This window comes from Gobius niger (assembly GCF_951799975.1).
Source record: "Gobius niger genome assembly, chromosome: 12".
Classification (NCBI taxonomy): Eukaryota; Metazoa; Chordata; class Actinopteri; order Gobiiformes; family Gobiidae; genus Gobius; species Gobius niger.
In genome coordinates, this window is record NC_136863.1 from 5,048,752 (window position 1) to 5,064,278 (window position 15,527).

A 15,527-nucleotide genomic window follows, 5' to 3' on the forward strand; every position below is an offset into this window, starting at 1 on the left:
AAAATTGATAAAAAATTACAAAAAATGACAAAAATGTGACAAAAATATGACAAAAATTTGATAAAAAATTACAAAAAAAAGACAAAAATGTGACAAAAAAATTACAAAAATGTGACAAAAAAATTACAAAAATGTGACAAAAAAATTACAAAAATGTGATTTAAAAAATTACAAAAAATTGATAAAAAATTGACCAAAAAATGACAAAAATTGACAAAAAAAACGACAAAAATGTGACAAAAAAATGAACAAAATTAAAAAAAAAAATTAGCTGAACACCCAACAAAAAAATTCTGATGACGTGATCAGGCGGGAGTTAAGAGGTTAAGGGATAAAACTAGCTCAAATCTGTATTTTCACCTGCCGGGTCTCGCCTTCAGTTTTCCAGTTATTCATTTATCTGTTTCGTTCCAAGTACTCGTTAGATGTTTATGTCCCTCACACATGAGCTACCCCCCTCCTCCCTCCCCCTTGTATGACACGCATTTACATATGGACACTTACACAACACCCTCCTCTGACCCCCCCTGTCCCGTCTGGGGATAGGCCCGGTCCACAGTCCGACCCGCAGCTCCCCCTCGCTCAGGACTATCGTGTGGCCGCGGTGAATGATTTACCGCGCGGGGCTGTGCGGCAGGTTAAAGAGTTTAGCGCCGTTTATGACCAAACACACATGTCCCGCACCGGTCCGGCCCAGGTCCATGTTTAGTCCCCATTTGGGCCACGCGCCGGGAGGAGACGGGGACATGAGCTCCATCAGGATGCAGCTTTTTAACCCCTTAACTCCCACCTGAACCGAGCACATTTTCTCCAGCTTTACCCCAATCCAAAAGCTTCTGGAAAAAAGGTGTGAAAATAGCAACAAAACTGAGACGAAAACAAGGATGTGAAAAAATTGAGAAAAAATTGACGAAAAATTGAGAAAAAATTGACGAAAAATTGAGAAAAAATTGACGAAAAATTGAGAAAAAATTGAGAAAAATTGAGAAAAATTGAGAAAAATTTCACGAAAAATTTAGAAAAAATTGACCAAAAAAATGAAAAAATTGACGAAAAAGGGACAAAAAAGTCACGAAAATTTGACAAAAAAGTGAGAAAATTTTGAAGAAAATTGAGAAAAAATTGACAAATAAAATCGAAAATTTGACGAAAAAGTGACAAAAAAGTCACGAAAATGTGACAAAAAAGTGAGAAAAAATGGACAAAAAAAAAAAAATGACGAAAAAGTGACAAAAAAAATCACGAAAATGTGACAAAAATGAGATGACTGCCCAACAAAAAAAGTGATGAAAAAAAATCTGATGATGTGAGGAAAAAGATCAATTTAGTTTTGTAGGTCTTAGCTTTCAAATGAGGCGTTACACTGGCCTACAGGAGTTGGGTAAAGCTGAACTGGAGAAAATGCTCTCGGTTCAGGCGGGAGTTAAGAGGTTAAACAGTAATAGGAGGCCACATGCGCCACAGGGGCTCCATATCTGACCAAATGGCCGTGCTGCAATAAAGGCCTTTTAACTATTGATCTTCTTTGAGTGCCTCAGTCTGGATCCTTTAAAGTCATGGCAAGACGATTTCGATTGAGGAGCACGATGTGTTCACGAGGCCATTCAAAGTGCTTCACAGTGACTACAGGAAGGCAGATCAAATCAATCCACCAGACATTAATATCATCATTCATCACTTACTTTCAAAGCATAAAGTGCAGGTACAATCGCTTTAGTGTCATTTCTATCCTTATTTTGGTCTTTTCCCCCTCTCTTTAAGTCTGTTTTGTGCAGCAGAAATTCAACAAACAAATGAAATAAACCTCTTAAGAATGCGGAAAGTTAAAGAGTTGACTCATGAGCATAAAGTACCATTATTTAAATGCAAAAGCCAAACTTTTAAACGCACTGACCAGGGCCGCATTTATGCAGGGGCTTACAGGGGCTAAGCCAGGGGGCCCAGGAGGTTGAAGGGCCCCTGGGCACATGCAGACTCCCTCACATGTAAGGCTTAATCATATGATTTTGCACCCGAGATTAAACCAGGAATAAACTAGGTCTAAACAAAGTCTGAGCCATTTTCTTGAGTTGACACTGGGAAAAAATATGTACCTATTGGTCTGTTAAAATGAACGAGAATGCACCAAATTGCACCATTAAAATAAAATAAAAATCTCTGTGGGAGGACCCCCAGACCCCCCTTTTAAATATGTCCCCCCCATCCTTCTGACAGCAGCAAAGGTTCTTCCGCCAGGGCCATGGAGATCAAATTGGGGTATGTTTAACTGTTTAGTTACTTCTGCATGATCAAATAAAAAATGCCTAAAAGGGCCTAAAGGGGCCGACCAGCTCTCTCCCCATGATTCTGGCCCAAAACATGACTCCGCCCCCTCCTTACTGACATCACAGCCTTGTTGGGACATTGTGGCCATTCACCAACCATCCACTACTCCATTGATTTGACCATCCAGGGTTAATGAACAGTTTAGGGGAGGCCCGGATAGAAGGTTTATGCACAACTGCAGCCTCTGGAGGGTCCTACACTTTGATGTTCGGGAGACTCCAGAGGCACCAGCAGCTTCAAATACCTGTCTGCTGCTTTGTAGCATCTGTTCTCTTAATCTGATGTGTTTGTCTGGCAGAAACCGTCCATATTGTGCCTTTATCTGCACAAACCTGAGTGTGTCTGAATCATCCACAAATCTCTTATCAGTACGATGATTACGCTTAATCTTTCATGAAATATCAAAGGTTTTTATACCTAGACCAAGGCATTCAACTATTTCACACTTTTCATCAGCAGAAAGTCCCTTTTTCTTTACCATATAGCTTGAAAATGATGATCTGCTTAATAAAGTGGAGCATCCTTTTTCAGTAGTTTTTCCCTTAACTGGGCTTAACCTGAAAACTAATCATCCCAGGTCTCTGAGATTAATGTCAGTGATTCATGGGGCCCCGAGACACGACACCATCCATGAGTTTCATTATTTATTTATTTATTTTTTACCTTTATGACACAAAAATACAATCTGCATAATTATTTGGAACGCAGTGTATATGGGGGCCCTGAAAAAACTTGATCCCCGAGGCCCATTTTACTTGAATCCGGCCCTGGCACTGACGCTCCCATCGTCTGCGAGATCAACCACTGCATGTTCTGGTGGAGTTTGTGATGTTTGTGTTGAGGCAGCGCTGCGGTGCCGCGTGTCGCTGTGGAGCTTATACATTATCTCGGACCTAAAGTTCACGTCCTCATCTCTCTCGCATGTAAACGGACCCCGAGCCCTGGAACATGTGCAGCGAGAACATACAGTCTGAGTCACACGGGGTCGGGAGGGTGTGAGGTCTGAGGCTGATAACGTGTTCACGCCACAGTCACGTCTGAGCCCGGCGAACGGCAAACAGCAAGAAGGCAAGAAAGTGCCCTGATAAGAGGAAACCGTCAAGAAAATGTGTTTCCTTTACTTTCCACTTTGGAGTGTAAAGTCTCATATTCTTCGCTCGTATGTAGTGGAGTAAAAGTAAAATTACTCAAGCACTCGAAAACTTTACTGAAGTACAGCACTTTACATAAGGATTGAGCCGATTGAAGTTATGCTGCAAAAATATCAAGACAAAGGGCCGAGGTATAGTTCAAACCCCTTAACGACCACCTGAACTGATCTTCTCCAGTTCGGCTTTACCCAAATCTAAAAGCTTTTACATTTACTGTGCAATAAGACTGTAAAGTAACATGCGCAATAATCTCTGTATCAGCTGCACTTTATTAACTCTGAGTGATCTTCTCGAACGCCGACTGTAACAAGTGAATTTCTCCTTTGTGAGATCAATAAAGGATTATCTTATCTTATCTTTAAACAACCAAACGCTTCCAAAGTGCTGCACACGCAACAGAGTAATGCATCATTTGAAAGCTAAGACCGACAAAAGTGATCGTAACTTTTTTGTCACGTTTTTTGTTGTTTTTTTTTGTTGCTTTTTTACAGCGTTCTCACCATTTTTTTGTGTGTGTTTTACCCTCGTTTTCGTCGCTATTTTGATGTTTTTTTCTAAGCTTTTAAATTTGGGTAAAGTCACACTGGAGATAATGCGCTCAGGTGCGGGTTAACAGGTTAATTTTAAATATGGCTGCTGGTTAGATTATTAGTGTATCTGAAAACATTATTATTTATTACATTTTTGTCACATTTTTGTCAATTTTTTGTTATTTTTTCGTCATTTTTTCGTCATTTTTTTATCACATTTTTGTCATTTTTTCGTACATTTTTTGTCAATTTTTTATCACATTTTGTCACATTTTTGTCATTTTTTTAATCAATTTTTTGTCATTTTTTTGTCACATTTTTGTCACATTATTGTCATTTTTTGTCACATTGTTGTCATTTTTTTGGTCATTTTTTGGTCAATTTCTTGTGACATTTTTATGACATTTTTGCCACTTTTTCATCAATTTTTTGTCACTTTTTTGGTCAATGTTTTCTCACTTTTTTGTCACATTTTCATCCTTGTTTTCGTCTCAGTTTTGTTGCTATTTTCACACTTTTTTCCAGAAGCTTTTGGACTGGGGTAAAGCTGGAGAAAATGTGCTCGGTTCAGGTGGGAGTTAAGGGGTTAACAGGTATTTGATCTTTTATTTGCATAATAATATTTCTCAAAATCATCTTGGGGGCCAGAGGTTCTGTGCCAAAACCATTGTTCTTCTTTGCCTTTTATATACTTAAAGTTACTGTATTTGCTGATCCCTGCACTGAAGAGAGCCACATCTTTTGAACTAACAAGCATATCCAAGTCCTGCATGTTTTAGTTCCATTGCCCAGAGAGCACAAGATAGAACAGACCACAACTAGAACATTTTGAATATGCACGGAGGATAAAGAACACTGCTCCGTACGGTCTGACAAACCAACGTTTAGTCATTAACAGATCGTCAAAGTCTGGAGCTGAGCCAAGTTCCTTCGCCCCGGGCCCTCCCTGTGTCTCCCCTCTAAACCCCGCCCCCTCCCCCCTCTCCCTCTCAGACAGTCATTTCCTCAAACACACCCCATTTGGCAACACAACTACCTCGAGCCGGTGAACAATACATGGCAACACATGGCCAGAGTGATATTATTAGCAAATGTTATATTACTAGCAAACTATTAAAGGGGGGGTATTATGCAAAATCGACTTTTTCAAGCTTTACATCATGTTATTCTGTCATTCCCTCATTAAAAACATGCCTGAAGTGTTGCCTTGGTAATCTGTAAAAACTCTGATGGCGGCCATTTTAGGGATAGGTTTGCCTGAGTCCTCCTAGGAACGCCCCCACCTCCTGGAGACGCCTCCGAGCTTTCATCACCAGCCGAGTAACCAACCACTGCTCCTCAGCAGAACCCCCTCCCCACTGATGCCACAGACACCGTGTGGAGGGGGCGTGTCGGAAAGGCTCAGAGGTTCTTAAAGAGACAGAGGCCTATTTCAAGACATTCACTACAGCCATTTTGAGAGAGACATTTTATACAAGGCAGTTATTCTAATTTACTGCATTTACAGACCAACAGAAGGTTTGGTCATCATTGTAGTGTGATATAGACTGGTGCTATGTGATTGAAAAAAGCATAACACCCCCTCTTTAAACCAAACCATAGACACAGAACCACTAAATTAAGGTGAGACGCTAAAAAACCTCTGAAAAAAATCTTTAAAATATAGTCCGAGACTGTGAAGTTCAAAGTCTGTCGGAGATACTGACATGGAGATGAAGAAGAGAAAATGGCTCTTGAAATGACAATCTCCAAAAATAAATCTATGGAGAAACATTGAATCAGCGCAATAATTAAACGTGTTACTGTGAAGATCAGGGATTTTTTGTTTGTTAAAGTTACAGCTAATTCAAAGCAAATCCTAAAAAGTGCTAGTCCGGGACCAAAATGAGGCTATAATTTCACAAAAAATAGGAAAATCATAACTGAAATTGAACGTTTGAGCATTTCTAAGTCGCTGTGCATTTTTGTTTTGTTTGTTTTAAGCTTGGCTGCAAAGAATCTCCTACATACAGCAGTTCAAATCTGCGCGAACATGTTGATAAATGTGTGTGATTCTTGCTTTCGTTGAGCGGCTCATATCAGAGTCGTCTCCCAGATGTCAAAGCTTTAAAAACAGCGGTTTCCGACCTTTTATCCTTGACGTCCCCCTCGCGCGCGTCAGACTCAGGCCGAGCCCCTCCCCCGGTCCAAAAAACATGGCTCCTTCAACATATCAAAACATAGATTAATGGCCAACAGGCGTCGAAATGCAACACATGAACAGAACGCTGTTTCCTGCACCTGTCAGCAGTTTTACCATTTATTTTTCTCAAATAATACATGTCATTATCGAAAGAACAGATTTGATGTAATCATTTTCATCTGACTGACAATTACTTTGCCCATAATAAAGCCCCTCACATCATATTTGATAATAGCTATAAGCTGTCGGGGTAACGCATTACAAAAGTAACAAAAATATATTACTCTTTCATGTAACTAAGGAATATAACACATTGCTTACACAAAATACAGTAATATATTAGTCATTACAGTTTCACTCAAGCTACAAGTACATTTAAATGATGTGTATGTACAGTATGAATACGACACGAGAAAATGTAGATTTTGCCAAAAGTAACTCAGAAGTAACTCAAAGTAGTGTCACTCAGCTACACTTTTAAACAGTAATATGCAATACAAACATTTTACTTTTTTTAAACTGGAAAACAATTTGGAGAAAAATCTAATCTCCAATTACTCAAAAACTACTTTAAAGGGACTGTGTGGAGTTTAAAAAGGTTACAACTAAGTATTTTCCTCCCCCTACATGTTCCAGCCATGTCCTAATGTGTTGAATGAGCTCAGACCAGTTCACCACAACTGCCTCTAAAATCCTGCACTGTCGCTCAAAAAGTTGTTAGTTCGGGTCCGAAGTGCCGTCATGCACGAGCTTAATATGGAAGGTGCAGTTACACGTATGACCTGAGGTGGCAGTAGTGAGTATACAATGGGAAACTTGCATCTAGCCCCTTTGACAAACACTGAATTATGAATATAGTTTTCTACTAAATAAAGATTCAAAGACATGGAGAGGAGCAAAGTGGTTCAACAGCCCATAATTACATAAATAACGGAGAATGCTAACATTATGCATCGGGCTAATGCTAACGGCTAGGTACGACTGCCAATTTTTTCACTTCCACTGAACAATCTGCTCTTAGAAAACATCCCTATGACGAGATGCCGTCTGTATTTAAAGAAGAAGGTAACAATCCATAGCCGTTTAACTCACTCATTTCCCATTGACTTGACATGGTCGGCACGGCAACAGTTTAAAATAGTTTACCTTCTTCTATGTCACTTCCTGTCGGTGTCCAACAAGGAAGGGAGACTATAAACGTTTCAAAAATGGCCAAACTGAAGAAAACTGGGTATAGTCTTTAGCAAAATATTCAATAATAATTGTGTTAACTATGTTTAACCCCGTAACTCCCACCTGAACCGAGCACATTTTCTCCAGCTTTACCCCCAGTCCAAAAGCTTCTGGAAAAAAAGTGTGAAAATAGCAACAAAACTGAGAAGTAAAACAAGGATGAAAATGTGACAAAAAAGTAAGAAAACATTGACCAGAAAAGTGACGAAAAATTTATGAAAAAGTGGCAAAAATGTCATAAAAATGTCACAAGAAATTGACGAAAAAATGACCAAAAAAATGAAAACAATGTGACAAAAAATGACAATAATGTGACAAAAATGCAATAAAAATGTGACAAAAAATGACAAAAATGTGACAAATATGTGACAAAAAAATGACAAAAAATTGATTAGAAAATGTACAAAAAAATGACAAAAAATTGACGAAAAAATGACAAAAATGTGATAAAAAAGGACGAAAAAAAGACGAAAAATTGACAAAAAAAATTACAAAAAAGTGACAAAAATGTAATAAAAAAATTACAAAAAATTGATTAAAAAAATGCCGAAAAAATTACAAAAATGTGACAAGTGTGACAAAAATGTGATAAAAAATTGATGGGAAAAAGGACAAAAAATTGATGAAAAAATGACAAAAATGTGACAAAAAATGACAAAAAATTGACGAAAAAATGACAAAAAATTGACGAAAAAATCTGACAAAAATCTGACAACAAATGAGTTGAATACCCAACAAAAAAATGATGGAAAAAAAAAAATCTGATGCCGTGAGGAAAAAGATCCTCTCGGTTCAGGCGGGAGTTAAGAGGTTAAGCAAATATCGTGTCAAAAGTGTCAGATGCACTTTAAGTCTTATTCTGACGACTCATATTGTCGTCTTCAAGTTGCAAAGTGGCTTAATAAAATATTCCTTCATCTAAACCTCTCTTCCTTTTGCCCTCTTTTCGGTCCTCCGTTCGCCTCCGCTGCCGCTTCCTCTCCCTGACCACACGCGGCTCTAAAACTCCCGCTCTGGGGAGGAACGGCCATAAAGTCCGCATTAGAAAGTCTTTTTTTTTTTTCCTCTTCCCCCCCCGATCAGGGCGCAGATAAACGATCCATTAGTTTTCATCATATCGGGGCGGCGGCAGTTACACGGAGAAAATGATACGGCCATGAATTATGCATGTGTTTGGCCAGCGCCCAGGGGTGAAGGCAGGGGGCGCCGTGGAGCAGCCGGGCCCCCAAAAAGTTCAGAGCATCAATAATTCAGACGCGGATACGGTTTCCTGTGAATATTAACCAGAGGGAGGCAGCCGGAGGGGGACGGTCCCGGTTTAGATCATGGTTTGCGGCGTGGCTTAGGTCCGATCGTGGAGACTCCGAAAGTGTTCGCGCTATTTCACGCTGATTAAAAATTCTCTTTAATTGATAAACGTCCCTCAAGCAAAAGCGGCAGCGAGTCCGTTTTGTAGGAATGGAGAATCAGAGGACTTTGGTTTTTCTGCAGCATCCATCTACAACGACAAGCCCATGACCCAAATAAGAGTGAAATTTGCAAAATAAATAATGTAAAATACTGTGTTTCCCTGCAAATGATTGTGGAATAAACTTTAAATAATCCAAGAAAGCTGAAATCGTCATCAAAAGAACACATTTGAACAGACTCTGGAAGGTTTTTGTGCTTTTCCAGCGGATACATAGTGAATGAACGGTCCAAAAGAAAGGTTCATAAAGAAAGGTTTGTATAGATATGGACGGCATCTTTGGAAAGGTCCATGTGTTCGAAGCAGCCAGAGAGAGAAGACGAAAAAACTGAACGCTTTCCTTTTTTTGGTGAAAATATTTTTATACGAAATAAAGATATGGAGACATGGAGTAGAGCAAAGTGATCAAAAATACTTCAAATATGCTATATAATAAAGCTAGGCCACGCCCCGTTGTATCTATACTATTTCATCAGTGAAGCCTTTCAGCAATCCATGCAAACAGCAACTTATAAAGCGCTTTTTCTACCGTTATCAGGCCCAAAGCGCTTTACAGCACTTTCTCATTCATACACCAGTGTTGTAGTTTGGTGAATAAGATCTGCAGTTGTGTGTGGTTAATGTTGTCCAAAAAAAGAAAGAAAGAACGGGGGAAAGGAAAGGAAAAGGAAATCTTTGACGGCACTTTTGTTCGATGGCAAAAGTAACTTTAAGTAGTGCAACTCAGCTACATTCTTTAAACAGCAACATGTAATACAAACATGTTACATTTAATCACTACTATAGAATATATTACACTTTTAAAGTAACCAACACTGCTCTTTACCCGGCAGATACTGTAAAGTAGTCATTGTATTTCAGAATACTGAATACTTTCCTCCTTTCTAATCAGAGTACTGTATTCTGAACACTTTGAATACTTTCACATATATCGACATAATATTTATGTAAATTATTCTATAATTACAAACGCATAGGCTATGTTTTTTGTCTCACCTGTTTTAAACTTTAAGCTTCTTGACTGGACTCCTCATTTGAAAGCCAAGACCTACAAAAGATGTCGCCACTTTTTCATCGTATTGTTGGTGCTTTTTTTTGTTGCCTTCCTGTTTTTTGTTGATGTTTTGATGCTTTTTTTTAAAAAGCGGAGAAAATGGAGAAAATGCACTTGGTTAAGCCGGGGGTTAAGGGGTGTTAAAGGGATATTTCAGTATTTTTGACACAGGGCCTCATTTCCTAGTTATCCAGAGTGTTGCTGATTTCTGGAAGTTTTTATTTTTGTAATTCATGCAGTTCTTATATTTGAAGAGTTACGTGGCGCTAGGCTAGTGCAAGGCTAGAATTATTTCAACCATTTTGCATTTAAAAGAACTTATATTTGAGCAGCATCAGCTCCGTGGTTGTATAAGCCACGCGGCGGCGGAGTGATCTGGGAGAAAATAGTCCCTCAAAATGCGATCATTCAGGTGATGCAAGGTCAGAGTATATTCCAAAAATGATGGTTTAGACACAGACATTTATATGGTTAGTCTGGCGTTATAAGTCAGTGTTTCCCAACCAGGGGTACGGGTACATGAGCACTTAGCAGTACTTGGAATTATTTCAGATTAAAAAAAGGTGAAACTGAATAGAATTTCAATATGAATTTCAAAAGGAAAGTTGGTTTTGATTATGTTTTTCAGTAAATGGTTTGATTTTGAGAGTATTTTAGCTTAATTTTGAACACAACACACTGTTAAACACTGCATAATATTAATTTAGCTGGTCACTTTGTAATAATATTGGCAAAATCCTCAAGGTAGGGGGTACTCAGAGGATAAATCCATGACTCAAGGGGTACCACTGTTATAAGTGATTTGCCTCAGGTGCACTGTGGAGCGGGTCAGATTGTTTTTAATGCAGGCTAACTGATACCATAGAAATGCACTAGCTTAGCACTAGCCTAGCGCCGCAAAACTCTTCAAATAAAAGAACTGCATGAATTACAAAAAAAAAAAAATTCCAGAAATCAGCAACACTCTGGATAACTAACGGAGGCCCTATGTCAAAAATCCTGAAACATCCCTTTAAGTCATTTTACCGTCTCCAGCTCTTGAGCCGGGAGGTTTTTGGCCTCGTGTTTTCAGTGTTAGCTTTAAGTCAGCGCCGCGGAGAGGAGGCATGAACGCGGCACCCATTAATTTTGCAACAACTTATTCCTTACATTTTCAAATCTCCTCCCTCTAAATTCATGTTTTAATATCTCAAATCTGCATAAACCCCCCCCCCCCCCCCCTCTCTCTCTTTAATCTGCGGGGCCCTTCATGAATATTCACGAACCCCGCCTCGACTTCGTTAGCTGCTTGTACTTCCTAATGACCGCGGGGCCCCTGCAGTAATTGCCGATTGTTTTGCATTTTTGATTGGCCGATTACCATTAGCGCGCCTGCTTTCGCGCGCGCGTGGGTAATTTCAATGACGCCGTCCTCATTTAGGGCCATCTGGACAGGTTTTTCGGGGCGCGACACGGAAGAAAACGGATCGGAGACGTGTAGGTCGTTCATCAAAATAATAGAAGGAATGGTCCGGTGTCAAAAAAACGTGAGGCGCGGCCGGAGAGGGAGCGGGGATTTAAACCGGGACCAAAGCTGGTGAGTGTGCGTGAGGAGAAGGTTCCAGCGATTCCGAATGAAATCAATAAAACTATGGGAAATGGCACATCGCTCATTTAAATTAATAATGAGAGTGCAGATAGAATACTTTCATCTGTCGGTCGCAGATAATATAACCGTTTTCAGGCTCTCCCGCGGCTTTGGGAAGTCTGTGTCAGGTTTTAGCCGCGTTGAACTGAAACACAGGCTCCAGTGGAAGAAGGAGAATCATCTTAAAGCAGGGGTGTCCAAACTTTTTTCCTGGGGGGCCGCATATTGAAGTGTACACGGGGTGAAGGGCCGTAGATCGGTAGTTAGTGCCGCAAAACCTTCGACTAGCAGAGGTTTAAATTGTGCCCCATACCTCTTTTTTTAGCTTAAAACCTTCATGCCAGCTCAGTCTCACAACGAAATGTTAGTTGTTAGATTAGAATTGTATAGAATTATTACATTTCAAATAAAAAGGTCCATCTCTGGTGATGTGTACTGATACAGCAAGAGGCCGAGGGCCACCATAAATTGGTCTGAGGGCCGTATTTGGCCCCCGGGCCGCACTTTGGACACCCCTGTCTTAAAGGGATGTTTCAGGATTTTTGACATAGGGCCTCATTTCCTAGTTATCCAGAGTGTTGCTGATTTCTGGAGATATTTTCTTTCTGTAATTCATGCAGTTCTTATATTTGGAGAGTTTCACGGCGCTAGGCTAGTGCTAGGCTAGTGCATTTCTATGGTATCAGCTAGCCCGCATTAAAAACAGTCTGACCCGCTCCACAGAGCACCTGAGGCAAATCACTTATAACACCAGACTAACCATGTAAATGTCTGTGTCCATGCAATAATATATATACTCTGACCTTGCATCACATGAATGATCGCACTTTGAGGGACTATATTCTAGCAGATCACTCCGCCGCTGCGTAGCTGCACTAGACTAGTGCTAGATATTCCCCCTGTGATAACGCTGGGTTAGTCACAATTTATGAAACCAGGCTGGTTTTCGTAAGAAGAATTTTAGAAATCTCGTACTTAATGAGGGTCGGACTGTTAGCATTGGAGCAGCGCGAGCTACACGTCACGCAAGGGCTGAGTCTACGGTGAAGATCCCGCCCTTATGTCCTTTTTAGGAACATGCTTCGTCAGAGCTGGGGAGGGGGAGTCTGTAAATCCGCCATGAATTCCCCCACGAGCGTGATCATTATGGTAAACGGGGAGGAGTGAGCAGAAGACGTCCATTATTTTTTACAGTCTATGGTCGAAACTCACTGTAATTGTAGCCCAAAGTAAAGCACAGTTTTTTCTGCAAATATATACGTTTTGCAGATTTATATGACCTTGTGCTGTGTTTTTCTGGGAAATATCGACAGAATTTTCCACATTTTAGAGTCCTTTTTTTTTAACGTATTTGCTATAATTGAGAGAGCGTGTCACCTTTTTTCTTTGTTTCTTTTTCCTCCTTCTCTTTCAGGTGGCCAGGGAAGTGTTTTCTATTCCGTTTCGTGGGGTAAATGTTCCACTCCTTTGACAAACTCCGTTACTGATAACACGTGTCAAACTCAACAACGACCACAGCTTTGGAAATGAGATAATAACACGAGACGTAGTAACTTCATAGGAAATGTGCCGCCGCCGCCGCCGCCGCAATCCCCCGCTCCGAGGCCCGTTGTGTTGCATCATCGCTGCAGCTGACTGGGTTTGCTCCATTTCTCTAAAAACGGCACAATAAACTCACACACACACACACACACACACACACACACACACACACACACACTCCCGAACGCCTCACTTCCTCTTCCACCGGACCGTTTCACTAAAGCCAAATCTGGAGAAAAAACATCGCGGCACAGGGACGTTTTCGAAGACCACGAAATGTTTAAAAATAGTCTCCTCTTATCATTAATTGAGATGGAGGGGGAGGGAGTGGGGGAGGCACAATCCACCCCCCTCTCGCTCTTTCCCGCATCGATCGTCATTGAGCGTGTCCTGGATTCACATATCGGCTGATAATGTGGCACAGACAGAGGCCGACGGACTGAATAAACCGCCGGGCTTAAACGCGGCTCTGTCGAAAAAAAGAGAACGCGTGAAAAGGAGTCGTTATCTGGACACTGGAGGGACAAAACGCACCGGAAACGGCGTGTGTTTGATCAGGGGACGCTGGGAAAATAAAATGAATGCACCGGAGACGTATATGGGGGTTTGTGCAGGAAGAAACAAGCCACATCTAATAGTTTTTACAGCCATTTTGATGCGTAAATACTCAAACCTATGTATTTATAATGTGTACACTGCAAAAAAAAAAAAAGAAAAAAAACATCATCTAAATTACTTCATCTGAGAATCTTGCTTTGAGCGGTTCTTGGCCGGTTCTATGTAGGATGTATCGATCCAATATTCAGTGTCGGTATCGGTAGCCGATCTGGGCATTTTGAGAGTATCGGATTGGATCGGATTTGATGACTTGAGGGGTCCGATAGATACAGACGGCATCTCGTCATAGAAGGGGGCATGGCTTCGCCGAGGGGGAAAATAGAATCTTTAGAGAAACACAATTTTCTCTTTTTAGCCATTTTCTGGTGGAAAATGAACTTATTTATCACACACAAATAAAGTCAAGTGTAAATCAGGTCCATATGGATATTTTGTCACAGCAGATTGTTCAGTAGAAGTGAAAAAACGGCAGTTGTAGCAAGCGCTAGCTAACCGTTAGCATTAGCCCGATGCTAACATGTAGCATCAAGTTAGCATTCTCCGTTATTCATGTATTTATGGGATTTTGAACCACTTTGCTCCTCCCCATGTCTTTGTTTCTTTATTTAGTAGAAACTATATTCATAATTCAGCATTTGTTACAGTCGTTTTTGAATAATTAGAGAAAATTAAAAAAAAAATCAAAATTGTTTTCCCCCTTAACTGTTTTCAAAAATGACCATATATGGGCGATTCCAGAGATGCCGTCTGTATCTATACAGGGCGCCCGTGAATCTGTGGTCCTGGATCTGCAGCGGCTTCGGCTTCGAGGTTTATCGCAGCACAGTGGTAAACCTGCAGATCCAGGACCACAGATTCATGGCCTTAAAGGAACGATACAGAGTTTAAAAATGTTAAAATTTAGTATTTTCCTCCCCCTGCATGTTCCAGCCATGTTCTAATGTGTAGAATGAGCTCAGACCTGTTCACCACAACTGCCTCTAAAATCCTGCGCTGTCACGAGCTTAATATAGTAGGTGCAGTTACACGTATGACCTGAGGTGGCAGTAGTGAGTATAAAATGGCCATGTTGCATCTCGCCCCTTTAAGTACACTCATGAGCTCACAAGACGCATTTCAAAACAGAATTCAGATGGAGCTGCCAAAATAAAATCACAGAAACTGTACAATCAATCATAACAGAACAACATTCACATCCCAGAGGAGGATATACATTAATGCGTCTACTATTGTTAACCTGCCGCTAACACCTCTGAAAAACTTTCAAATTTAAAATTCAAAGCTAAAACCTCTTGCATGTTTATAAATAAAAAATGTAAAACTACTGAAATATCCATAGGCTATAATATATAATGATACATATTATACCAAAAAAATATAATACAAAAAGACTGTATCGGGATTGGATCGGTGTCGGCCAGAGGAAGTGTCAAAATATCGGATTGGATCGGGAGCTCAAAATATCGGATCGGTGCATCCCCAGTTCAAAGGTCATCTCGCTTGAAATAAGAAAGTAAATCTGCCAGTGGGACAGACGCCATTTTCTTTCTTCAAGCTGAAATAAAGACAAAATGTATTGAAACGAGCCGGAAACATCTCAGAACAAGTGAAGTAATCCAGGTCAAATGCCCGACTAAATCTTACCTCGTCAAAACAGCTCTTTAAAATATTATGCTCAATTTGAGACATTTAAACTGATCTAGATATTCTTTTTTTTGGACTGTAATGATTTCAGCAAACGCAAGAGTGATGGAAATGTAAAAGAGTTTTAAGCCCACTGAAAAATGAGTGTTCTGT

The 15,527-nt window shown here is 40.2% G+C and overlaps 1 protein-coding gene across 2 annotated transcripts in view; it reads right to left on the reverse strand.

The window, feature by feature from the left end:
- LOC306970970 (B-cell lymphoma/leukemia 11A-like) overlaps positions 1-15,527 on the reverse strand; it is a 62,942-nt gene that overhangs the window by 30,111 nt on the left and 17,304 nt on the right. Inside the window, exon 3 of one of the 2 annotated variants that reach the window (XM_079567081.1) lies at positions 6,134-6,208. The exons of the other annotated variant lie outside the window; for it this stretch is intronic. Within the exon in view, the coding sequence (XP_079423207.1) occupies positions 6,134-6,208 (75 nt within the window). The remainder of the gene's footprint in view (positions 1-6,133; positions 6,209-15,527) is intronic. 2 annotated transcript variants of the gene reach the window in all.